We start from the raw sequence: 26,500 nt of genomic DNA, 5'->3' as shown, positions 1-26,500 counted from the left end.
ATATATATATATATATATATATATATATATATATATATATGCACACAAATTTTTTTTGTGGACAGTAAGATAGAAAGTGGGTGGGGAGTGCAGGCTAGGTTTCCCTGCTGCAGTTGTAATTTAGTTCAGTTTGATGTTTAAATGTGTAGCATTTCCCTAATGTGTAATTGTTAGTGCGGTTGTTTTAGTTTGACATATCATTTTATAGTGAATTTGTGTGTTGCTGTGCAACATGCATATTTGTGTATATGTCAAATTTTAATATTACTGTAATTAAATTATTTTAATATTTTTGGATTTTAAAGTTCTAATGATGAGTATAACATATTTAAAAGATAAGTTTAAATACAATTTGTCAGTTTGTCTACCAAGGATGAGACATTATGAGAAATAATGGCATCATTTTAAGTTAATAAATGTATGTTTGGCCTAGCTGCTGAGAGATCTTGTTGCGTTAAAAAACTTGCTCATGAATTACAGATGTAAGCCCTCACTGTAGAGCTCCAGCCGCTGTGAGGCATGGACCCCAACACTACTGCCCACCCTTAACTTATGTCAATAAGAGATGAGGCATTTAGCTACATTTTGAGGTTAATACAGGAGTAGTATTAATGTAGTTTCTTTGGCTTGTCTGGGTGACTGCCAGCATGTGTGCCTAGAACTGAATGACAAAGAAGCTTCACAAACTGGAATATACTTTCCACAGGGAAATAGTTGAAGACATGGTAAATAATTTACATTCCATTAAACATTTCCTTATTATTTTTGATAATCTGTGGATAGAACATGCTGGTGAAAGTTAAAACTCTTCTTAATAGTAATATATTTTGCACAAAAAAAGTAAATTATACATTATAATGAAGAAAATTTAATTCTAGCTTACATACCTTGGGGTGGCAAGTCACCTCTCAGGACTGAATCAGTACACACAAACCCTGATTCTTGAGGAAGATCACAAATTTATTGTTGAACAAAAGTGTATCTGACGTACATCAACAGTGAGAAGAATTAAAAATGGGGCAGACCCCCAAACAAAGCATACATTAAAAAAAAAATCAAGCTCAGGATTGTAGTTATAACACCAGTCCACAAACATTCCCACTGTCTGTTTCTCAGAAGGTGGAGACACATCTCTCCAGGTGTTGAGCTAATTCTAATTTAACAAAGGGGTTTCACAGGGAGTGAGTGTGTCCTTGGACCTGAGCAGTGATGAATGAAATGTAGTTTTATATTCACACTGTAAAAAGAAACATTAGGCAACACATAACTGACTATAATTACACATTATACTGATTAACAGATTTTAATATGGCTTATGCAAGATATACTGTTGGTTATAGAGTATACGGGTCACAAAAAATATAATGCTACTTTAATGTGATTATCACAAGTGAGAATAAATATGAATGATTATTTATTAGTTAATATATCATATGAGTGAGAAATCATTTATTAATAAGTTCAGACTACTCAAACTCACTGATTAATAAATTCCATCCTTCCACCTGTTAAACCTGTTAACAGATGAGGACAGTCTGATAGCATTTCTTAACTTGTACTGAAGGAGGCACTAGTGCACTAGGTTCAGTTTGTCAGGAATAGAGTTCGAGTAAGCTGACAGACAAATTTACCTAAAACACAAACACACAGACGCACTTACTATTACGCGCGTGCGCGCACACACACACACACACACACACACACACACACACACACACACACACACACACACAGAGCATCAAAACACTGCTATATTGCAGTTTTTTTTGTGAACCTTAATGCAAAATCTAATTTGGAAACTGGGTTGTAATGCAAAGCATAAAGAGTCATTATCCAAAAATGTGCTGTACATATTACACACAGTAGCTTAAACATAGTTGTATACTCACACAAACAAAGACACGCGCACGCACACACACACACACCCTTTATTGTTAATGGAATTCTATCCAAATTTAAGACAAAGTAATTTTCAAAGCCTAAATTCACAGACAGAATACTGTGAGATTGAAAATATACAGAGGATTAAAACAGAATTCTTTGTAAGTTAACATGATTCATTTAATAATACATGGATATTTTATCCTTCTAATGCAACACATGTAAATGTATTTAGAATTGTATAGAATGTATACATTAATACAAAACATCAAAGTAGGACAGAGTAAACCCAAGAGAGGCACAGCATGTTTTTTTTTTACCCACAATATGAAAGCAGAGAACATCAAACACTGTTAAACTGCAGTTCTTTTTGTGAACCTTAATGCAAAATCTAATTTGGAAATTGGGTTGTAATGCAAAGCATAATGAGTTATTATCCAAAAAAATTTACTGTACACAGTAAACAAAGTGGCTTAAACATACACAGCTGCACGCACACATGCACACGCACACACACACACACACGCACACGCACGTGCACGCACACGTGCACACGCACACGCACACACACAAAGTATTGAAAACATTCAAATGGTGCAGGAAGGTACAGCCAAAAAAAAAAAGAAGCCCACTACCCCACTTTGTCCAAATCAGCTAGGCCATAAGACAAAAATTGGCATGTTCAAAAGATATGCATTGAGGAGCAGAAGCATGGAGGCATAAAACAGAGATATTCTGTAGTAACATGTAGTACACATTGCCCAAGTTTGTCCACTTCTCCTTGAGATTGATGAACATTCTTAATATGCTTTCACATGCACTCTTTTCACTCCCTCTCTCAGACTTCTCCCATCCTTCCTTGTTCTGAATCTTCTCATTCACATAAGTCTTATTGTTTTTCTGCAGTCTCTGTCTTTCTCTTTATGCTTTCCCCCCCTTGTCAAAACTCTAGAGCACACAGCCATCAGTTAAACAGTCATCAGGATTCTCTATATCATGTCCCTTGTTGCCTCTAAACTCTGATTGTTGGCTTTTTGCTTGGCCCTTCTTCCATGCCTGTGTCTGCCTATTGACCAGAAGGTAGTCCCCATCATGGAGACTTTGAGTGTTTCTCTGATAATGTTCTCCATGGTGGAGGGCAGAAGGAGCCTCCTTTTTCTCCCCTTCATCATCCCGATCACCATGGCGGCTCCTGCGATGGTCCTTCTGATGCCTAAAGTCTCCATGCAACTCTTGGTGTTCCCTCTCCTGATTTTCTCTCTCTTTGAACTGACCATACCCCTTATGCAACTGATGGCTCCCATAGTGGAGATTGTGCTCCTCGGTTTGGCGCTGGTAGCCTCTAGCTGGTAGCTGTTTGTCCTTCTTATGGACGTTTGCACCAGAGCCTGGTGGCTGTACTTGCAGGTAGGCTCTGACTTTGTGGTGCTGGGCCCGATTGTTGCTGAAGTCAATGACACGGCACTCGTAAGTGCCTTCATCTGTAGGTTTAACGCTGGATAGGCGAAGCCTGTGAGAGATGTTGCTGCCAGCCACTTTTACCACCTTCACATAAGTGTAAAACAAGAGGTTTTCAAACCATGCTTTTTCTAGCAATTTTCTAGATTTTCACAAATTATCTGTGATGATTGTCACATTAGATATAGCAGCTTCTCACAGTTTAAGGTACTCAGATTCAACAGCAGTGTAAAAATATTTATGTTTTTAATTAATCATGATTTTTGTTAGGTAAATCCAATCCAAAGACTGACCTTATAAGTCTATGCATTTAAGCCTAGTGTTCATTGTTATGTTGCCATGTCAATATGCACTATGTATATGTTAATTAAAAGTATATAGCATATAGTGTATAAATATAATGCTTTGGGCCTAGTGGTCAATTTGTCATACCAAGCTTTTCAGTAATGCACCACGTTCTATGTGCGTCAAAGATACCTTACCTTAATGTTCTATGTGCGTCAAAGATTCTCAAAATATCTCTCATTTATAATATTGTTATTTATTATGATTTCACTTTGCAAAGCGAATTGCATTAGCACTGATATAGAATATAGAATTTAAATGGACCTTGAGACTGGAAATCGAATTGATTCAGGATGCATAACCAGGCTTGCTCAATAGCGCCACCAGGAGGATAATGGCTTAATGACACCTGCTGCTGCAGCTCTGGAGCCTCAAACACCATGAAGCAGCTGAGTATGCTGGAGGGGAAGGCTAACTGCCTGGACCAGCAGGGGGCTGAGCTCGGCTCCCAGATGTATGGTCGCCTCAGCACCTTAGAAGCATCACTTAAGCTATATGAGCTATGCAGGAACCCTAAATGTAAGCTGCGATAAACAGGGCTTTATATCGCCCTGCCCAGTGAGATGGAAATTCTAGAACATTTGTTGGAACGACTCCCTTCTTTTTCTTCTTTTTTTGGTCACACACTAGAGCACTGGACTCTCTGTTAACAGATCAGCTGTTATGACAGATGGCAAGCTGCTACTATATGTAATCCCAAAATCAATACATTATTCTCAACTCACGCTTATTTTAGTGGCATCCCTGGGCATGTCCTCATTCGACACAACCTAAACAGAGGAGATGAAGAAGGCTGAAGGATTCACTAAATGTTAGCATGAGGAGAAGACACTGGATTATACACATCAGGAAAACAACATTCGACAACTGGTCTGAAGCCATTTCCTCTTTCCTGTCGGTACTAATTGCATCGTGTTGGCTCAGCAGGATGCTCGTTGGTCGCTGTTCAGGGGAAATCAGCCAGCCTAGGATGATACTGTATTCTAGGCATTAATCAGTAATTGTGGAGTGGAGCCCCTGCCAGCCGTCTCAGGTTATTATTCACTTTCTCAGTGTGGTAGAGCACGGAAGTGTAATTTTATTTTGCATTGCAGTGTCAGCTCAGGTTCAGCATGCTGCACTGTAGTTATATGACAACTGTAGTTTTAGTGACAGAGTATGACAATGATCAAAACTTTTACACTGCTTGGTACAATTTTTCACTTCAAGATTCACTAGTATTTTTCACTCATACTAGATTAAAAGAAATGATAAATGTAATAATACAAAAGTTGCACAGTATAAATACAGGATCCACATTACAATAAATCTTAGGTCTGGTCAGACTCACCTGATTGGTTGTCCAAGCAGGTTTCTCGGCCCCTTCTCTGTGGTGGCGAAGATACCACCACTGGATCTCCAAGGAGACAGAGGTTGAACCAGCCCCTCTAAAAGAGCAGGCCATTTCCACGTCCTGACCACTCTGAGTGACAATATCATGAGGGACTTCTGTGAAAAGAGCTGAGAGACAAAAGATGAAAACTATCATTTAACAATCATTTAACCTTAACCTACCTGCTAAGATGCTTAAATTAAATGTGCATGCAGATGTTAATGTTGTCATTATATACTGTTTTGTATTGAAGCCTAGCAAAAAAGAGTAATCAATTCCTTTGCTTATAAGCAAACGGATTTGTTTAGTTGAAATTTAGGCAGATAGAAATGAATGAGATTTTGTCATCTAAATACTACAGGATATTTCAAAGTAATAGTTTATTAAACCACTTACAATGAAAATTCATAATTCTGCTGTCCAACTTTGGCAAGAAAACAGAGTGGTAAAGATGAAGGGGGCTACTTACTGCACTAAGGGTGAAGGGCTTTGCTTAATGCCATAATGACACACTGGTCATTCAGATTCATGGTTCTAGCTTGTATCCAAATTGCAGACCAGTCACTAACCAGGAATACCCCATCTCTCCTGGCATTACTGATGACCATCTGATTGATGACTTGCTTCTATTGCTATTAGGATATCTGTTTACACTTGCTGACTCTATTGTGTAAGTTGGTACTAATCGATTTACTGTATTATTCCAATCTGCTCAGAGAGATGCATTCTTGCTATGATCCTGGCACTGCCTACAGAAATGTACAGCTCAAGCCTACTCAAAGCTGCTCATGCTGCTCTGTTAGAAAATCACTCAGGCACTCAGCTTTTCAGCTCCTTCCTCTCTCATACACCCGCCAAACCCTGGTTACTGGGGCACCCACCTCTCACCACTGTAATCATAAAAGATGCACAAGATAGCTAGAGATTGCCAGGATTACAGATAAAATTACACACATTCTTTTTTAACAAGAACATTACAACCTATTTCCTTTGTCCTGAATTCAACTAGCCCTGTGACAGAGCCAGTCTTAGGATGGCCCTGTGACAGAGCCACTCCCAGGATGTTCTTCCACATCACCTGAGGGAAGGTGTGAGGTCAAGGGTCATAGCTCACTCCCCACGCCTCGCTGAGTACCCGCTCACATAACCTTATGTATGGCGATGATGTGCGCACTGGCACCCTGTTTCTTTCACCATTGATTTTATATGAGTAGTGGTAACTGCAGAAGCAATGACATTCAGCCGGAAATGCCTCCTGACTACAAACACAGTGTTTCCATTGCTTGAGGAGGATGAGCAGGCTTCTCTGCTTGCGTTTGATCTTTAGACGTATTGCTAGTGGAGTAAAACCCACATTACCCCAGTTTGTACACTTGCTCTTTCACACTTATGATAATCCAAGCCTACTAAAGACACATTTGAGGGGCGTTCTGCTCCTTCATTTTATTTCTGATGGAAACACATTCTCATTGTGAATGTCTAAGTGACAAACGCTGAATAGGAAATTGATACAATAGTGCATATACACATAAGTGACTTTCTTTGTCTAATTACAAAAACCTCGAGCCCTGAGCCATCATTATCCCCATAGTCATTACAACAGAACTGTGGCAAAATTAATGAGGTTTTTTTTGGTCAAAAACACCACTTGGAAATTGAACTCTATAGAAAACAAATGGACTGTAAACAATATTAGAGATAATTAAGCACATGCGTTCCATGACAAACAACATAATCAGTTACTGGTACAGAGGCTGTGTGTGTGTGTGACTGTGTATGTGTCAACAAAAGAAAATCTTTTATGCACTGTGGAATGTCAATGTTATTAGTAATTGTACCAATACAGAGTTTGATACATGGAGTGGGTACACCATGGGTAATTTTGCAAACAAAGGGAATTAACCGACATCCATGTTATATCTTTGTATGTTGTGGAAAATGTTTTGCTGGGTGTTTCATTGAAAATAATTAAGGTCTGGATATTAACCATCTCAATACTATAATCTAATACTAAATCTGTATATGAGAAGCACTATAATCTATATATAAAAAAAACAATTAGCTGACTGCAAGATGTTATGCTTGTGTGGCCTATCTAGGTAAATAATGGATAGACTATATGAAGTGGAAAATAATTACAATTTATTCTATAGAAGAGGCAGAAAGGATCTAAATTAATTTAATTAATGTGAAATATTTTTGTTTTTTGGTCAAACCAAACTGAGAATGTGATTGTGAATAAGTTATATTGTTCTGTTTCCAGAAGCACTAAAGATTTTATATTAGCTACTGTATATTATACGTACTATGCAGGAAATACTTCAAAAATATATCAAATTGGTTTAAATGATCAGGTTTATACAAACAAGCAAATATATGACCACACATTTTTAAAAAACATTTTCACATTTTTCCTTAAATCTGCTCACATCATCTTTCAGGATTCTTTTCAGGTTAGAACAGTATACATGCACACAAAAATGCATACACGCACGCCTGCAGCCTCTGGCAGATTTTAACAGGTGTTAATAGGGACTCAACCATTACCCAAAGGAGTTGGTTAGGTAGACTGAACTATCCCCTGTGGATCACAAAGGAGCCAGGCATGAATTCTGTTATACTCTCATTCCAGACGAAGCCAATTTACACCCAGATGTATCTTTTCTCCACCCCCAAGCATGAATTAATTTCTTCAGAACTCAAAAGCACAGCTTTTGCAAAGGAGCATGCATGATTCATGACACAGGCACTGCTTGCAGACAGATTTATTCTCATATGCAAAATGACAAGCACTTCAAACTCAGAGCATCATATGACGCCAGTTTCAATAAGCTTCAGAGAGAGCCACTCTGAAAAGGCGAAGGGACCCGAGTTGCATGCAAGGCCTTCAGTTAAAAGCCATCCCAACAATGGCCCTCATATCACAGAGATCAAAGGAGAGCTCATCCCAGACGCAAAGGGAAGAGAAAGGTATCCGGCAAACTAGAGTGGGAGGAGAGTGCAATACGGAGATCTAAGGTACAAATCCAGCTATGGACAAATGCTGTTGTCAGTCACATAGCTTAATAGCATAACAAATATTATGAACCTTGCTTTGGTCTTTGAAACAAACAAAAAGACAGTCCAAAGCAAGGTATTATGCAAACTGTAGGAATTTCCCCATATGTTTTAATGTTACATTGACCTTCTGTCAGCCACTTTATGAGACCCTTCTCAACTCACCAATACCCAACCCCTATCCTCTATCAGTTTAGCCAAAGAAAAGATGGTGGAATCTGGTAAGTGCTATACATCACCAGAAGCTTGTCCCAGAAATAAATAAATAAATAAACCACCACACGCTAAGCCAACAAAATCAAGCCAAAAACATCATAAAACATGAGTTAACATTGGAACAAAATGGAAAGAATTATTACATATGAAGAAGTTGAAGCTCGATTCAGAATTTACGATGTTCCTCCTGGACAATTTTGTAAATGTGATCTGTAAAATCCATTCAACTGTTGAACAACAGACTTTACATAACAAATCGAGTGTATAAATCTTTATCACCAAGTAAAGTAATGCTTTGGATGAACCACCTTCAGAGAAATATTCCTAGCTAGCACCGTAATGCTGGTCATCTTCACCAACCTCTCTTGCAGCTAACAATGCTAACTAACATATTGTAGTAACCGAAACTCAAGGCATCATTACAAAGAAATATTGGACAGGAAAAACATTTTGACTATTTTTATTGCAGCAACTCTCTAGGAGCAAAATTCTGTGTGTTTATATGTTTATAATTTCACTTTCAAGTAGCTGGTGGGCAACATCCCCAACAGGAGAGGCTGATGCCTACTTTATACACCACTGCTATACAAAAAAAATATAAAAAATAGTAGAATATTTTGGGTAACATGATAAGACAATAAGTCTTTGAAAAAATGAAAAGTATGGAATGTCATTATCATTTGTCATTATCCTACGTCACAGACCATAAGGAGCCAGTCCCATTATCTTGCAGGTATGGTATGTCCTTATCATTTGTCATTATCCTACATCACAGACCACAAGGAGCCAATCTCATTATCTTACAGGGTTGGGCTATCCACACCATTGCATAAATGTTACAGTGAATAAAGAGAAATATGGAATGCCAGAGGAGAAGACAGGTGTAGGTAGCTATCATTTTGCAAACCAAGTGTCATTTTTCTCAAAGCAATGGCAGAGATGTGTTCTGCTTTCAGTTGCAAAGTGCCAAAATGTGTACGTGTGCCTTCATGTATTTACAAAGGAACTGAAAATCAGAGAAAAATAGGTGCAGTTTATTTATAAAAATTGACCTGTCCCAGCCAACCTCCACAGAAAACTCCGGATTGCAGTACCCATTTTGCAGAGGATTGTTTTAAAATTTTTATTTCAAGATGAATTCTGCTACAGAACTTGTATTGAAGCCTGAGACTGTTCCATCCATGTTTTCCTGAGAACATAGCGAGTATGAGGTAACATGTTGGTCAGCCAAGAAGTTTATTTTTCTTGTGTTGTGTTGTGTTAGATAATGTTGGACAACATTAACCTGCCAAGTTAGACGATGATTCATGTCAAATGCTGGACATTTTATCAGTATGGCTCGGGGATGTTGAAGAAACTTGGGGCAAATGTTACTCAATACACTCTGTCATATAGCTAAGCTGTTGAATTAGATGATGGCTATCATTCTGACAGAATACTTCATTTATTGCAACTATTAATACAACCTTTATTGTGACATGCTTTCTTCATGATGAACATGAGTTGTTCATGAAGAAAGCATGTCACAATAAAGGTTGTGCTCATAAGACACTAGTATAGTGTTAGCAGGATAAGGTTAGTTAATTCACGTGCCAAAGCCCTGAAGGCAAACTTCTCCCACATGTGTTCATATGCATGGTCTGTGGTCAACAAGTAGCTGATGTTAGCATGTTTTGGAAAGGCATCCATGCACAACAGCTAAATATATGTAGCAACATGTTTTGAAATGTTTTTTCAATGGGGAATTCTAAAGTGTATCTTCCGTTATTATTTTAAAATGTACATATGGACTGGCATTGACAATTCCTGTATGCTGTATACAGTATACTGTATATAGACTGTATTAGTTATGAGATAGATGCTTTTCTCCAGAGACTTTCTGTGTCCACAGCATTTCTTCCTAATGGCACACCTCTAAATATGCAATTTTGTTGGACAGATCTTTAGGGGTTAAATTGATGACAAAAGACGATTGTTAAAATGATAAAATAATTTACTTATATAAGCTTTTCTAAAAACATCCAGACAAAACTTTTGTGGCATAATTTCACTACCAATCTGTTCCCCTAAAGGTTAGGTGGCTTTAATCAGAGCATCTTTCACTGCTCACTGCTCTTAGCTTGATCACTTCAATAGCCTGTTGGAAGTATACAACAAACATCCATTTAAAATGACTTCTTCTTTGCCCTAAACAAGAACCTCTGTGGAGGTATATGGTGCTGAAGCTAGCCCACAGCTGGTTAGTGAATCTGGTAAGTGAATCTGCATGCAGATGTAAAGCATGCATGCTCCTGTCTGTTTTCATCCTTCAGGAATGTTCATTCTGTTTCATTTTTCTCTTCTGTTGCTAGAATCATATCCATATTCTGAAGGAAACCAAGTTCTATAACTAAAGCTCACTCTTAGACATGCAGAAAGGTTCACTGCAGAACAGTCATAACTAAAAAAAGTCTTGCTCTCTCTCTCTCACACACACACACACACACACACACACACACACACACACACACACACACACACACACACACACTCACTTTCTCACTCTCACCCACCTTCCTTTCTTGGCTATATCGATTTGAGGCTTGTCGAATTGCTTCACAGCTCAGCTCTCAGCTCTCCTCCTTTATCCTACTTATGAAACACAGCTGCTTGACAAACAGGGAGTATCCCAAGGTATTTTATGCCTTTGCCAGACCCTGATAAATCCTGCCAGAATGGTCTGAAAAGGTGTGACACTTAAATTGGTAGCACCACAAATCAGTACAATAACCTTGGCCACTCAATGCGTCAACTTGGCAAAGAATGGCCCTTCGTTAAGAATGCCCTGTGGACAATGGAATCTTTTCCCCCAAATTTGAAATATCTTCATGTATATAGTACATTAGAGCTGAAAGATAGAAATTCATGTTATCATATACATATTCAAAATAAATAAGTTAACATTTCCCCCACCTACTGTGTATAAAAAAAAATTATTTCCACTGACCTGACAATTTAAATTAAGCCACTTTGTAGAATCTTGCTGCATATTCAGGTTACAATATATACCTATTAATAACAAAGGCTTTTGTGTGATGTACTACACTTTATGAGAGAATCCCTTAACTGACCGCTTATGTCTACATGCGGATTTATCTTGTGTAACTATGGGTAAGTGTGCACATTTCAAGTTGTTCATGACAGTATGATAAAAAACATTGAGATGACTTGGTTTTTCCAGCATCCCCATTAAAAATGAAAGAGAAAGAGGGACACAAAACAAAACATAAATAAGTAAACACATAAGTCTGCTCTCCAGAGGATAGTCATCCCTCAACTGAAAATCCAGTTCTCTCTCTCTCTCTCTGTCTGTCTCTCTCTCTCTGCCTTCGTGAGAAATAAGCATGTCATAGCAAAAAAACACTTAATACCACCTCATGCAGCAGAAGTCGATAAGAGGGTGAGAATTTACAGCCCTACACAACAGATCTAAATTAATTCAAGCTGAATCTGTAGAGATGCTAGTTGGCAACTCTTGACATTTTCAATAAAGGGGAAAACAAATTATATAATGAAACTAACTTTTAGTCTTTAAAGTACAAAGTATTAGAGCAAAAACCAAAGTGCTTTGTCTTGATGTTGGTCTTTTTAATTTTAAAACACCCTCAGCTCGTGTGTGTGCGTGTGCATGTGTGTCTACATGCATGCCTTCCCCTTTGGGAAATAAGCACAGGTAGCATGTGAAATCAAGCTGAATTGAAAACTGCAGAGAGATTAATGTAATAAGAGTAGAACTCACATAGGCACAGAGACACTCAGTCCACACTTCAGGAGTAAATATCTTATAACCCCAGGGAGGGGGGAGGAGTGAGAGAGTGTACGCACGTGCACATGCACATGCATGTGTGTTAAATCACAATTGTGTAAGTGAAATCACAACGGTGACTCACAGCGCTCTTTCCAGCATCTATTTAAACTGTAAAAACTGATACAAATCCAATACCATCATACCAGTTGCACAGGCCTGGACAGGCCTGGACACCTGGTGGAGTCATAGCTGGCCTTTTTGTCTGTCTGGCTTCCTTTAGTTGATCAGTGGCTACCTTTGGGAGATAATTAATTGCTTACAATCACAGCAGTGCTGCCATGAACCCCAACAAGACAAACAAATCAACACCAACCCCCCCTTCTCAGGAGGATCATGGTAAATCAGGAATAAACATCCTAATTAGAGAAACAAAGAGCAGGAGAAACCTAAAAGTATCTCTCCTGTGGTTCCTTGGATTCTTAATATGCATAGCTTTTCTCGATTCTTGATTAGAGTAATGATTACCTTCCCCTAATGCTTACTAACATGCATAGATAGCAACCATTTGCTCAGTGTGGCTATGTTCACACATCCACATTAACTCAAGCTTTTTACTTTAATGTGACACAGATCTGATTTTTTCAAGACTGTGTGGACACAGAAATCTGAACTATACAAATAATATTTGAGTCACTTTTGTATGTAGTCCTAGATTAGATATGCGTCTGATTCATAACCATGCAACGTGAAAGAGAATAGTCAGATCAGACTTCATATGGCTTTTTGCCAATCTGCATCAAGTGGTGTCTGTCATCATCAGCCAGCACCGGGAGCATGGCAAAACAACAATGGGGTAGAGCAACAGAAGTGACAAATGTCAGTGGAAGGGGTGGGAAGTAGGCAATTTACTATCTGTCTGCCTTTCTTTGCCTTCTTGGCCCGATCATATATATCCGTCTATCCGTTTGCCGCCTCCAGAGTAAACTGTGATGAGCTTCTACATTTTGCTGGTTTAAATAGCATGGTTTGACTCTCAAATATTACATTTGTGTTATTGTTTTCATCCGAATGAGCATGCCTCGTGTCCAATTGTTCTTTGACTCTTGCAGGTCGGTTTAGGCAAGTTGGAATCTGTCATGATCTGTTCAGACTACTGTTGGATGTAGGTTACATTAAAAAGATTTGAACAGTCTAATAATAATAATTAAAAAAATCAGATTTGGTTATAAAATCATATTTTGGACACTTTGAATCTGTTTACACCTCATTGTTTCATGTGGAGTGTGTCCTGATAAGATTTTAACCACATGCATTTACACTTGGTAGTTAAAAAGATCTCCGGCTAATTACTTTGAAATCCAATTGCTCTGTGGCATGCAATATGCAAATCAGCTCTTTGATACTTCTTCCAACATTTTTCTGATTCTGTAGGCTGTTTGTAGTATATTCTGGACAACGGTGTCAGTCCAAATGGCAAATAAACATTTAATTTCAACCAGGGACCACCCGTGTGCGCCCTCCATGGCTAGCCTCCTCGAAGTCATGACTCACATGCATTATGATGTAGAGTTTGGGGGCTTTGGTTGATGAATGTGGCTTGGAGAGCAGGCATTTACAAAGTTAGATGAATCTTAGCATTGCTTCTGAATTTGTGTAACCCTTTATGAGAGCAGATGAGGGCCCCATCAGTATTAGTATTATTATCCTAATAAAGTATACTGCCCGGTCAAAAAGTCATTCACGAACATTTAATTGGACTGCTTTTAGCTTTGATTATGGTGGTATTGTTTTGACAACCTTACGTGATGTTCCAACTTTTATTTCCAGAGTTGCATTAATTTTTGGCCAAGATCTTGTATTGACAACCAGAGTTGAACCACTCTGTAAAGTCTTTTCCAGTAGATGCCAAAGATTTTCAGTTGGGTTGAGGTAAGGACCCTGTGATAGCAAATTCATGTGTGTAAATGATTCCTCATGCTCCTTGAATCACTATTTCACAGTTTAAGTCCAATGAATCTTGGCATTGTCGTCCTGTTTTATGCCCGTGAAATCGAGGAACAACAGAATCTACTGATGGGATGACCTAGTCATTCAGTTCATTCAGGTCTTCAGCTGACTCCATTTTACACATAACACTGAGCCTAGATCTGACCAATGGAAGCAATCTGTGATCATACACTGCCTTCAGAGGTTTGTATAGTGGATACTATGCATGATTGCTTTGTCGCTTTAGATGCTTCCCTTTTTGCTCTGAAGTGCCTATCGCTCTGGAATAGGGAAGTCTGGACTCATTAGACCACATGACCTTTTCCCATTGCTCCTAAATCCAATTTTTATAGTCCCTAGAAAACTGAAGCCATTTTTCCTCCAGTTAGCCTTACTAACAAGTGGCTGTCCTGTGGGCTCACAGCTGTTTAGTCCCAAGTTCTCGTGAATACTCTTCTTTTTACTATTAAACATAACCATGAGTTCTATTCTTGATTTTTTATGATTCAACTTCACCAAGCATTTAAGTGATCCGTGATTATGGTCATTCAACATTTTTTCCCCAATCTCATTTCTTCCAAAGTTCCAGGTTTAAATAAAGCCTTGGACAGTTCTTAACCAAGTTCCTTAATTGTTTTCTTTCCCTGACACAGACCAATAACTTCACTTTTTGAAACACAGTAACATCTTTTCCTCAACCTGGGATATGTCTTCTGACATGATTGCTTAGGAAATTAAAACAGATTCGTTGCCAGCTGAAACATTAATCACAACAGTAATCATCCAACCAAAGGCTCCTAGATATTTGATTATTTAAGTCCAAATGGTGATATATTTTTTTTTGGGACAGGCAGTGTATATTGTGAACACATTTTTTAATGAATCCATCAGAATGACAGATCACATTGTATTATATTATCATGTTCTTTGAATAATCCAGATACTAAATGATATGCATACAGACATATTTAAAACACCTGGACTTGCATGCAAACTACACATTGCAGTAATAATGAATTTTACACTACCAAAGTTTTCAGAAGCTAAATATTGAGGCAGCTAGGCCCAAAATGTTCCAAGAATTTTTTTTGTGATAATCACACCAGAATGTCCCTTATGATGTTTATGGTGAATACAGATGTAGCAAAGACATTCTGTGACAGGGGCTCTGGTGCACCCCCCTGTGTAACATGCTGCAACTAAAAATTCAAATATTCTGATATCTCTGCTTGTATGGCGATTCAATCATAACATCAGTATATTCTCTACAGACCTGGCTCTGCATGACTGACATTTGTATTTGTATGTGTTTGCATGTGTCCTGTTCCAGGTGATGGAGAGAGACACCATGAGAGACACTTCTATTCTTACTTCTATTTGTCAAAGAATGAGAAATATAATTTAGAAGAGGAAAAAATAGGCTTTTGTTAAGAGAGGTCCTAAAAAATTACTAGCTCTCTTCTTTAGAGAATCAGCAGGTGAAGCTCAACATGAAGGACCTGTCACTGGTGAAGTGAGACCTCCATGCTGAGTCAGCAAGGCCAGGAAGGAGCCCAAATAGCTATGCCCAGCAGGACACTCCTCTCTGTGCTTGGGAGGTTGACAGACACAGCCTGAACTTTGGAGCATCATAAAGGCTGACTCTCTAGAGTCAGACACATGGCACTCTGTTATACATAAGGGCAGTGCTCACTACTTCTAAGGCAGTTCATCAAAGCAAACCTTCCTGACCTGAGAGAGAGAGAGAGAGAGAGAGATGTAAAAAAAAAAGGCATCACAGAATTAGTATCAGACAGCAATAACTCTACATTACTAATACACTGGGTAATACTCATACATTTGAACAATACTTAGGTATTTTCTATAATCCTTTCCTTATCTAAACGTTTTATTAGACATAAAACAAAACAATACAAAGGTTCTAAATGGAGAATGATTCTAGAGCTATCTCAGTGTGTTCACCAACCAGATAAAGCATTAGGCAAAAGACATAGGGTGGTGTGATGTCACTCAAGATGTTAAAATGGGTGCTCTGGCTGCTGTGCTAGAGAGCTGGCTCTTTGGTCCAGTGCTCCAAACCTGTAGGACTGGGCTATGGTCTTAAGCATTAATGTCTAATGTACCTCACATATACTTGACAGGTGCAGCTGCAGTACTTTATGGGGACCCTGTGGGCCCCCTTTAGAACGATAATACAGGGCTCTCCATAACCTCCTCATTACTCCACAGCAAAGAAGGCACCACTACGTGTGTTGCCTTATAGAATACTATTAAGGTATGCAACATCTGCCTACGATAATACAATCTCTGATTTGAAAAACTTACTATAACAACATTTAGACTGATCTGGGAATGTAAAATAAAAACATTAATAAATGTAGAAAAACTATTTTTTTCCCGCTTGTCTTTGCCTCTTGACAGAGCAGACATGGATACAGTACTGGGGACCAAGCTGATTTTAACACTCTGAAGAACACAATCACACCAGTGTGATCAGTTCTGCCTAGGATCATCCTGACGAGATCAGAATACCTTATATTATCACAAGAATCATAATAAGAAATTTTTTTTTTATAAAGGCTAACAACTAACCTCTGTTTAATTGTGCCCCCCCCCCCAAAAGACCAAAAACAAAAAACTCTGCATGGGACTGTACTATTTAAATAAACTCAATTCTGAATGGTTAATGGACTCCCAGTAGATGAAATACTAATGAATTTTGACATACCTATGAGAGTCAATAAATTATCACCTACTTCAGGGTACTGCATATTGCACTGATTACATGGAAGACTGTACTATTTTAAAAACCATTTCAAAACACCTGTTTAAGAGAATGAAATGTGAAACCAATTATATATACACTGCAGATCAAAATTAGAGAACACCAAACAATTTCCTAAATGTCAAGGACACTGTAGTCCTATGTAAATTTATCCTAAAAGGAGTAAAAGAGCAGTATTTTAAGATTATTTCATGAGTTGTATATATTCTAAAGCACAGTATAAAAAAACTTAAATGAGATAATTGAAAAAGAACACTGATCAAATTTAGAGAACACTTTCAGATACCTGAAAATTATTGGTGTTAATCTGGCACCTGGTGCCAATTTCCTTAATTATCTGACAAACCCTATATAACTGGTAGCCTAACTTTCCACTGACCTTTCAAGATGATGAGCCATTCCAAAGTGACTGAAACAGGCCTGCAGCAGGTTGTCCAGATGAAGGCCAAAGGGGTGAACATATCAGCCATAGCAAGAGAAGTTGGTCATTCTAAATCTGTGACTTCTAGAATATTGCATCTTTACACCATTACAAACCCATTCAAGTCCCCCAAGAAGGCTAGTCACCCACAAAAGACAAATGCAAGAGAAGACAGAATAATGCGGAGAATCTCCATGGGTAATCGGTTCAACTGGAACTGGCAATTCAGCTGGCAATTCAGCTGGAATTGCTCGCCAGTTCAGCACTGAACAGGGTAAGGATCTGTCTCATCATACAGTATCTTGATGTTTAAGAGCATTTGGACTAAAAGCCCACTCTGCAATGACCAATCCTCTCATTAGCAGAAGGAATCAAAAGGCTAGACTAACCTTTGCTGAGGAGCATGTGTGGACAGAAGTGGTCCAGAGTTCACTCTGGTGATAAACAAGTTTAACTTATTTATGTCTGAGGGGGGGAACAATGTTTGTCGACAAACTGGGGAAACGCTGAACCCAAAGTGTGTAAAGAAATCAGTGGAGGAGGAGGAGGAAGTGTCATGGTTTAGGGAATGCTTTTGTACAGCTACATAGCAAAGTGAATGTGTGTATCAGAATCTTCAACACATGGTTCCTTCCTTTGCGTACAGCAAAATGGGTAAAGCAGTTCCTTGAAACTGAAAACAATGAAATGGCCAGCCCAGAGTCCTGATCTAAACCAAATAGAAAACCTCTGGAAAATCCTTGGTGACTGTTATGGCCAAGAAACCCACAACAGTCAATGAACTGTGGAAGAGACTGCACTGATTGGTGACTGTTGTAACCTTCAGAAAATTTGGTTGTAATCTTTTGTTCTATAGTTTTGATCATTGTGTCTTCTGCAAAATAAAGGTTATGTTGAAATACCTTTGGTTATCTTGTAAAGCACTGTTCTACTGGCATGCTATACCCCTAGCAAAATCCTTCAAATGTTGACCAATGAAGATTATTTAAACATGTATTTCCGCCCCCCCCCCAAAGTTGTTCTCTAATATTGATCATGTTTTTGTTTTATTTATTTATATATAAACGAAACACTTAAGAGGGGAAAAAAGGTGTCCCTGTCAGAAACACTCTACACTTTAAGTGTTTAATTTTCCTCTCCAATGTAGCTAAATTTGCCTAACTGGATCTAAGATTCAAAACCATAGGCGATGGAAAAATTAAAAATACTGCAGTAAGAGAATTGCACATTAGGGGCTATAAAGTTATATCAACCAAAACTAGCATCCATTTATTTTTAAATCCACTTACTATGGTTGTGACCATCCAAGATCCTTTATCCACCTTGCATCATCCACTCAAGAATGCATTTGTCTCAAAACGGGCTTTAAAATGCTCATTAGGCAATAGTGGTGCAGAAGCCAAACACGATTACTCAGGAAATAAATGCAGCATTTGGTGAGTTTTCAAAGATGGGTTTTCTCCAATCAAAATATGTATTTATATGTCTAATGTTTCTCAACACAGAAAACAGGTCTCAACAGTAAAAGCATATGAAAATGCTTCAAAGTAAATGTAGGTATTAATATTGCAGATCTACATTATTATTCATTCAGATCTGCACTATCATTCATGTATAATTGGGGTTGCATAATTTGTATGTTAGAAATGTAAGCTTTGCAAATCTTGTAAAGCCAGCTTGTGCAAAATTAAATTATAGGGCTAAAGCAAACTTGGATTTCTTCACTCTGGCTGTGAAGTATTGGAGTCCCTTGTCTTTGCCACCTTTATTTTTTCTTTTATCATGACTGTATATTGATCCATGGCTCGCTCAGTGAGTGCAGTGCTGATTTATATCTGCTGGTGAAATAGGTGAACTATAACAATGTTAGTATTTATGCCATCACAGTTGATCGAGGAGTACAGTGAATCCAAATGCAGACCTCTACAATACAAAACAGGCGCTGCTCTACCTTTGTGGTAAAGGTAGAGGCTCTACTGAGGCTTCATATATCAGTGCAGATTATACTACTTTGAACTGGGTTTTGGTGAAAACATTTGCAGGAAACAATATAGACCACTGTATGTAGGTCAGTCTGAATTAAACAAGTCATATCAGCAATGGATGCTACTGCAGGCCATTCTTTAATTTTTAAATTTTAATTTCAGGAGATTCTTGCAGCAGCAACACAGTCCATCTGCTTGGTCACCAGTTTATACACACAGTGTATACTTCGTTTCTACATGATATGATGTCCTGTTTCTTTGGAAATTGTTACTACACCTACATCGTTAATTACACTACATAGCAGTTACTCTCTGGAATCTTCATACATACATGTATGCATACACACACCCCCACACATTTTTATATTTTTCCTTGAAATCAATGGACATCCATATGGTCTTTAGCAATTAGCCTAAAGAGGTTACGCTTGAAGACGACCAATGACACTAAAGCACGTCATACAACGTAAGTATCATATTCTGTGATTTAAAAAGTTGAAAATAATCGGTAATCCTGAAGTCGCGATCAGCATTCTTACCAGCCCCGCCCCTTCACGTCAAGTGTGATACTTAAAAATAGGGGAACAATACAAGGCGACAAGCACTGTCATATATTCCTTTGTACGTACGAATGTAACGAACAGTACATCTTACCATTGCCAGATACGTGGTTGTCCACGTTAGTATATCCACTCGCTTGGGAAGCAGCGTATAGTTGAACGAAAAGTCCCACATAATGTGAAATCCACAGTAGCGCTCCAAATGGCCCCATTTCTTTTGATGGCTCTTCACCAAGAGTTAGGCTAGTTCGGGCACAACCCACACATCAGGTGTCTTATATCAAAATGATATTCCTTTCAGATGCACTATCAGACGCAGACAGAACGATAATGCTTCGGGGAGAAAAGGTCTAAGTATTGCCGAAAGGTCGGTGTGCTACCTCTCCTACGACTGACTTGCTAAAACACTTTCTCCGTTTCTTCTCTCCGCTTCGCTCCAGCGCCCACGAATTACCAAGCGGCGCAACTGTGGCGAAGAGAGAACAGCGACAGGAGGAGGAATGTGTGGGCAGGACTTTGTCGTAGAATCAATTAGGCGGAGTGATACGAAGTGGTAATTAATTCATTAAACATTTAAGGTACACTGAGACACGGTCTTAAATTTCACCCGTAAAACGTCGGGGCCTTGATGAATTTGTCAAACAGACCGATGTGGGCTCAATATATTACTATTATGAATGTGTAACAAATGCAATTATTAATCAGAAATGGTCACTGGAATTTTAGTTAAAAATCGTTTGCATTAGATATATTAAAAGATGATGAGGCCTTCGTGGGACTATTCATATTAATCCATAGAGTGTAACTAAGAGAGAGGCAGAGAGAGAATCAGAGTTGCAAAGCAATGGCTTCTTAATTAAGCTTTAAGCAGTATTTAAATGATTAATTTGGTCTCTTTGTGATGTAAAGCTAGGTACAAACTAGTTTCAAACTTGCTTCCCCACCACTCTCCCAAGTGAATACAGTCATCCTGCCCCAAAGGCTTTAGAACCATGAGGCCATTTACCAAAACCACTGCATACTCTATTTTGCCTTGCTGTTTACATGAATTGTCTGCTCAGTGCACTCTACACACTATTTAAATACATATCAGAATGCAGCTTATGCTACTTGCAAAGATAAGGTAAGGTAAGGCAAGGCAGGTTTATTTACATAGCCCATTTTATACACAAGGCAATTAAATGTACTTTAGATATATAAATAGAAAATGTAAAAAATATACTTTAGAAGTCTAAAAACAATTGATTTAAATAGAAAGGGGAACTGAAAATAATTCTAATAAAATCAATTTAAAACATACGAAATTACTTAAAAGAACAATTCTAAAATACAGGACCACAAAAATAAAGTGTGAGAACTTAATTTTAAGATAAATTTTAAACATTTATATTTTTTTTTTTATTTAAAAATGAGGTACATTTGAGGCTCATCAGTTCCTCTGGAAGTTGTTTTCAGTTATGCATAATGTAAATGTTACTGCACCATGTTTAAACTGAATACTGGGCTGTATTAGCTTGTCCATGGAGCTAAGATATCTATTCTGTTTGTATTCTTTAAGCATATCAGAAATATATTTGGGCCTAATCCATTCAGTGATTTATGGAGTAGCAGGAGTACTTTAAAAGCTATTTTATAACTAACTTTAAGGCAGTGTATAGATTGGAATATTGTCATCAGTTTGTTTTTGTTGTGCTTGAAACTCACGCAGCAACATCGCAAATAAGATGTAGCTGTTAAAAAGGGTTTTTGAGATGTCCAAAGAAGAGCTATTACTGTATGCAATTCCGCAAGACATAAATGCATGCGAGATCCTGTTTAAGTCTTGTTTGGACATTACGCCTTTAATTCTAAATTTTTAAGATAAGGGAGGGTGGAAAACAAATTTAGGTCTTGGCAGCATCAAGCTTAGCATCATCAAAATGTCAGGGAAACCTAACTGACAATCTGACATGCACTGGCTCTAGACCCAGTGTGATGCTGGGACTGCAATGAACTACCAGCATTGTGGAAGAGCCACTAACACAGTGCTACTAGGCCACATCAGAACCAGCGCTAGCATCCCTCCAGTCACAACACTTCCTGCTTCTGACAGAGACTTGGATCACCCCCGAGAACCCGGCGACTCCGGCTGCCCTGTCCTCTGCCTTTTCATGAACCCATTCTCCGTGACGTCTTGGCAGGGGTGGTGGCACAAGTTCACTGTTTTCTCGAAAGTGGTGTTTCACTTGACTTTTCTTCTCCACTCTTTCAATCTCTCCTACTGAATTTCATGCTCTTACAGTTTTCACTAAACTTCACATCATTGTCATCTATCACCATCCAGGTTCCCAAATAACTTTATTGATGAGCTTGTCACCCTCTTGAATCAATTCCCCATTGAGGAAAACCTGTTCATTCTCCTCAGTGACTTCAACCTTCCATCAGACAAGCTAAATTGCTCCTGCATCTTTCTGCTGTTGCCATCATTTGACCTCACCCTCAACCAGTCACATCTGTGGCCAATGTTCTGGACCTGATTTTCACTCGAACCACCACAGTCCTGGACATTACAGTCACCCCCCTCTCAGACCATCCCTTTCTTTCTATCCACACCTCCCCAAGTGTTTTTCCTCTTTCCGTTGCAGTCTGTCCTCCATTACTCCCTCCTCCCTTGCTTCTTACTGTATTGCCTACCCTTTATCACCCTAACACTCTTTCTTCTCCCTGGATGCAGTTACTAATACTTTCCTTTCTACATTCTACTCATCAATGAATAGAATTAATGTCCCAATCTCTCCTCCAGACCTGCAAGATCTGCACCATTTGCTCCTGGCTAATCGAAGCACTGCATTGACACAGGAAAGAACTAAGAACAGTAGAGAGGCAGAGTGGAGGAAAACTCACCTAGATTCAGACCTCAGTTTATACTTTATATAGTCTCTGCTTTCCAAGTTCTCACTAAAAGTAAAATCTGCAGTCATCCAACTACAGAGGAAAATTTGAATCATCAGCATCTGTTCCACGCAAGCACAGTATATTTTCTTCTCTTATTAACTCTTCCCCTCCCCCTCCTCCTTCATCTCTTATTCCTGAGGATTTCATCACCTTGTTTGAGAAAGGTCGCACCAATCCACCATTCCTTTCCCTTGGTTCCCACTATTCACACCAGTGTATATTGCCCTACATCCAAATCTCTGGCTTCTTTTTCTCCTCTTTCCTCAGACAAAATCCGTCAACTTTTGACTTCCAGCAATCCAGCTATATGCCTACTGGATCCCATTCCTTCCACTCTGCTCCAGACAGTTTCAATATATCTGCTTCCATTAATCTCTGGCATCATCAACAACTCATTATCCTCTGGACACATATCTACTGGGTTCAAGACCACCAGGGTGGTACCAATCCTAAAGAAGACCACACTCAACAGTTCCAACATAAGGAATTACAGACCACTAATAATTCTCTCATTCCTCTCAAATGTTCTTGAGCAAGCAGTATACAATCAATTTTCTCTTTTCCTCACCCAGAACCAGCTCCATGATCCCAATCAGTCTGGATACAAACCAGCACATTCAACAGAAATGGCTCTCAGTGACAGAGAAACTTCATGCTGCCAAATTGTCATCTGTCTTGGTTCTGCTGACCTTTCTGCAGCTTTGACATAGTAAACCACAACATCCTCCTCTCTGTCCTATCCAGCTTCCATGTGACTGGCTCCACATGGAAATGGTTCCAGTTCTATCTGGAAGGCTGGTCCTATAAGGTAACATGTAGAATATCTACATCTGGTAGACTCTCCACCGGTCTCCCCAGGCCTCAGTGCTAGGCCCTCTTCTCTTCTCTTTGTATACTCGCTCTCTTGGTAATATATTCTCATTGCTTCTCCTACCACCCAATTAAACCTTTCCTTCCCATCTTCTGACACTTAGGTTGCCAGCTGTCTCTTAGTTTGCTTGACTGAAATTGCTTCGTGGATGACAGCACACCACTTGAAGCTCAACCACAACCAAACCAAGCTTCTGTACATTGCAAGAACTCCCAAGCCTCACCATTACACCATCACAGTTTCTTTTGAGAACTCCCTGGTATCACTGTCTGAAACTGCTTGTAGCCTGGGAATAATTTTGAACAGCTAGTTGTTCTCAACTCGTGTTTCACCTGACCCAGTGTTGCAGATTTCTCCCTTGTAACATATGAATGATTCTGCCCTTTCTCTCACTGAAAGTTACTCAGATGCTCAAAGCTAGACTACTTTAACTTGCTACTTGCTCTACAGGCTATAAGACCTCTACAACTGATCCAGAACATAGCAGCACAAGACTCCAATCTTCTAAAGTTCACACGTCACTCAACTGCTGTGTTCCCTTTATTGGCTTCCAGTACCTGTCTGCACCAGATTTAGAACCCTGATGCTCACATACAAAGTCAAAAATGGACCAGCCCCTCAATGATCAATGTCCATTCCATGCCTCATGTACTTCAAACCTCAAGTGTAACTTGACAAGAAACATCTTACTTCATGAAAGACATACACTGAGATTATTATTTGTACTGACTCCCATATGGTGAACAAACACCCACTGGCTGTCAGCACACCTTGCAGTCTTCAAATGCAGACCAAAGATTTGTATAATATCTAAAAAACCATGGATCCTGTGCCTATGCTGAGTAACTGAAACTCTAGTACTTATTGTTTGGTTGTTATTTGGTGTATGTTATTACACTTATTGTTTGACAGAGTTCATGCTTATTTTATACTTCTTGTAGGTTTTAACGTTGATTCCTGTATTTCAGCAGTTATCTAGTTCAACAATATGTTGAAAGTCTAACCTACTGTACTGGCTAAGATGCATTCTATGGGTAGATGACCAAGCCCATTTGTAAGTCGCTTTGAATAACAGCATCTGCTAAATGCTGAAAGTGCACATCTTATACATCTTATATAGATTTTTACTACCGTTCCATCTTTAATTACAGTACACTGCAGTTATTCCCTGGAAGCTACTTAGACACACAAATATTGCATATATATTACACATACACTCACTCATGCACACACACATCCCCCCCACCCCCCCACACACAAAGAGAGAGAGATTTTTATATATTTTCCTCAAGTTCAATTGCACCTGTAAATGTTATCTCTGATTTAAAAATTTAAAGGAATCTGTAATCCTGAAGTTGCTATTAATATTAATTTACCAGCCCCACTCCTTCATATCACTGTAATATATTTCTTTGTATGTTCAAATGTAACGAACAGTACAGCTTACCATTGCCAAAAGGAACCAAGGGACTCTAGCCAACGTACTCCTTCCTACTTCACTCCCTTGTGATATATAAACAGCTCTCAGGGTCTTAAAACACTTCTGTTTCCATGTGTTCTGTGTTTATGCTGCACCTCCAGCTGTGTCCTGTCACAGTACATAAACATTCACCTGAACTCTGAATGGCATATCAACATACACACATTTGGCCTTTCTCTCCCCTAAGATTTTGTCTGCTGGGATTAGCTGTCAAATGTATGATCAATGGAAACTGATAATATGCAGTTCTGTATGTCCAGGTTTAATTTGTGTGTATTTACATATATATTGGATTAACTGTTTAGAAATCATACCCTGCTTTCATACACCCTTAGTAGTAATTAATTAAATTTTGGCAGCATCATTTATTATCCAAAAGATATCTAACCAAAAGTCCATATTGATTCTAGATATTGCATGTACATCTGTAAGTGTTGTTTCTTTAATGTTCTTTAATGTTGTCTGTGTCAAGTCCAGTAACACAGGCAATCATAAAGATAAAAAATCACAGTAAATACATGAGAGACACAGACAGCATTAGGTGGGTGGGGAGAGTGAGTGGGTGAGTGAGTGAGAAGGAGAGTGAGATTGGGTTGAGTTGTGTTCTCATCTATATATGGGTTATCTAAGTACACTACAGTTTCCAGACGTGTAGACTTATTCAAAGAATGATTACGGTATTGTCAGCACCACTGTTCTACATTCTCTCTGTGTATTGCTTCATTGATCTTTACTGGCCTTCTCATGAGGATGTATAGTTGCACACACTTTCTTTGGATTCATGAAAGATCAATTTTCCAGGAGAAATTCTTGAATGTTAAACATTTTGTGGCTCAGATGACGGCATAACTTGAAATGGCACCACACAAACATACATCTTTATTGTTGTGTTCCTCTTTCTTCCTTGTCGCTCAAACTTGGTACATACTGTCATTTCTAACATGCCTCGATTCATTCCCACATTCAAGGATTTTTTTTTTAAAATACCTGATGCAATTTCCTGTATGTGTTTCTGTTTTCTGCTATGGTTGGCGGGGCTGTTTAGCATGTAAATTGCAAAAGTAAAATGCTACCTGCTTGGGTGACTTGTGAGTGAAACAGTGACATGTGCAGGGGTGGTTTTGAAAGAACACCGGCCTGACACTTTAGAAACAGGCTGTCCTCCCTTACACCCCTGTAGGAATAGCTCACTCAATATTTACTGGCTACATGAAAATGACAGAACAGATGGTAGAAGAAATAATAATACATGGTACAATTTGTGTGAAAGTCCCACTTTAGGAAATATCTTTTCCACCAAAGGCCCAAAGATTTCCAATAACAGGATAACTACTGTATTTATGTCAATGTATGCATGTGCTG

The 26,500-nt window shown here is 38.7% G+C and overlaps 1 protein-coding gene across 1 annotated transcript; it reads right to left on the bottom strand.

The window, feature by feature from the left end:
* Window positions 1–939: 939 nt before the first annotated feature.
* Window positions 940–20,324, bottom strand: vstm2lb (V-set and transmembrane domain containing 2 like b). Its single transcript, XM_026997612.3, has 4 exons — window positions 19,948–20,324; window positions 5,015–5,184; window positions 4,410–4,454; window positions 940–3,426 (listed from the first exon to the last, which is right to left on the bottom strand). The coding sequence occupies exons 1-4, from the start codon at window positions 20,063–20,065 to the stop codon at window positions 2,830–2,832; spliced, it is 930 nt and encodes a 309-aa protein (XP_026853413.2). The 5' UTR covers window positions 20,066–20,324; the 3' UTR covers window positions 940–2,829.
* Window positions 20,325–26,500: the final 6,176 nt, after the last annotated feature.

Source organism: Electrophorus electricus, chromosome 7 (genome assembly GCF_041902795.1).
Source record: "Electrophorus electricus isolate QZ-2024a chromosome 7, ASM4190279v1, whole genome shotgun sequence".
NCBI lineage: Eukaryota > Metazoa > Chordata > Actinopteri > Gymnotiformes > Gymnotidae > Electrophorus > Electrophorus electricus.
This window is presented reverse-complemented; position numbering and strand designations above follow the sequence as displayed.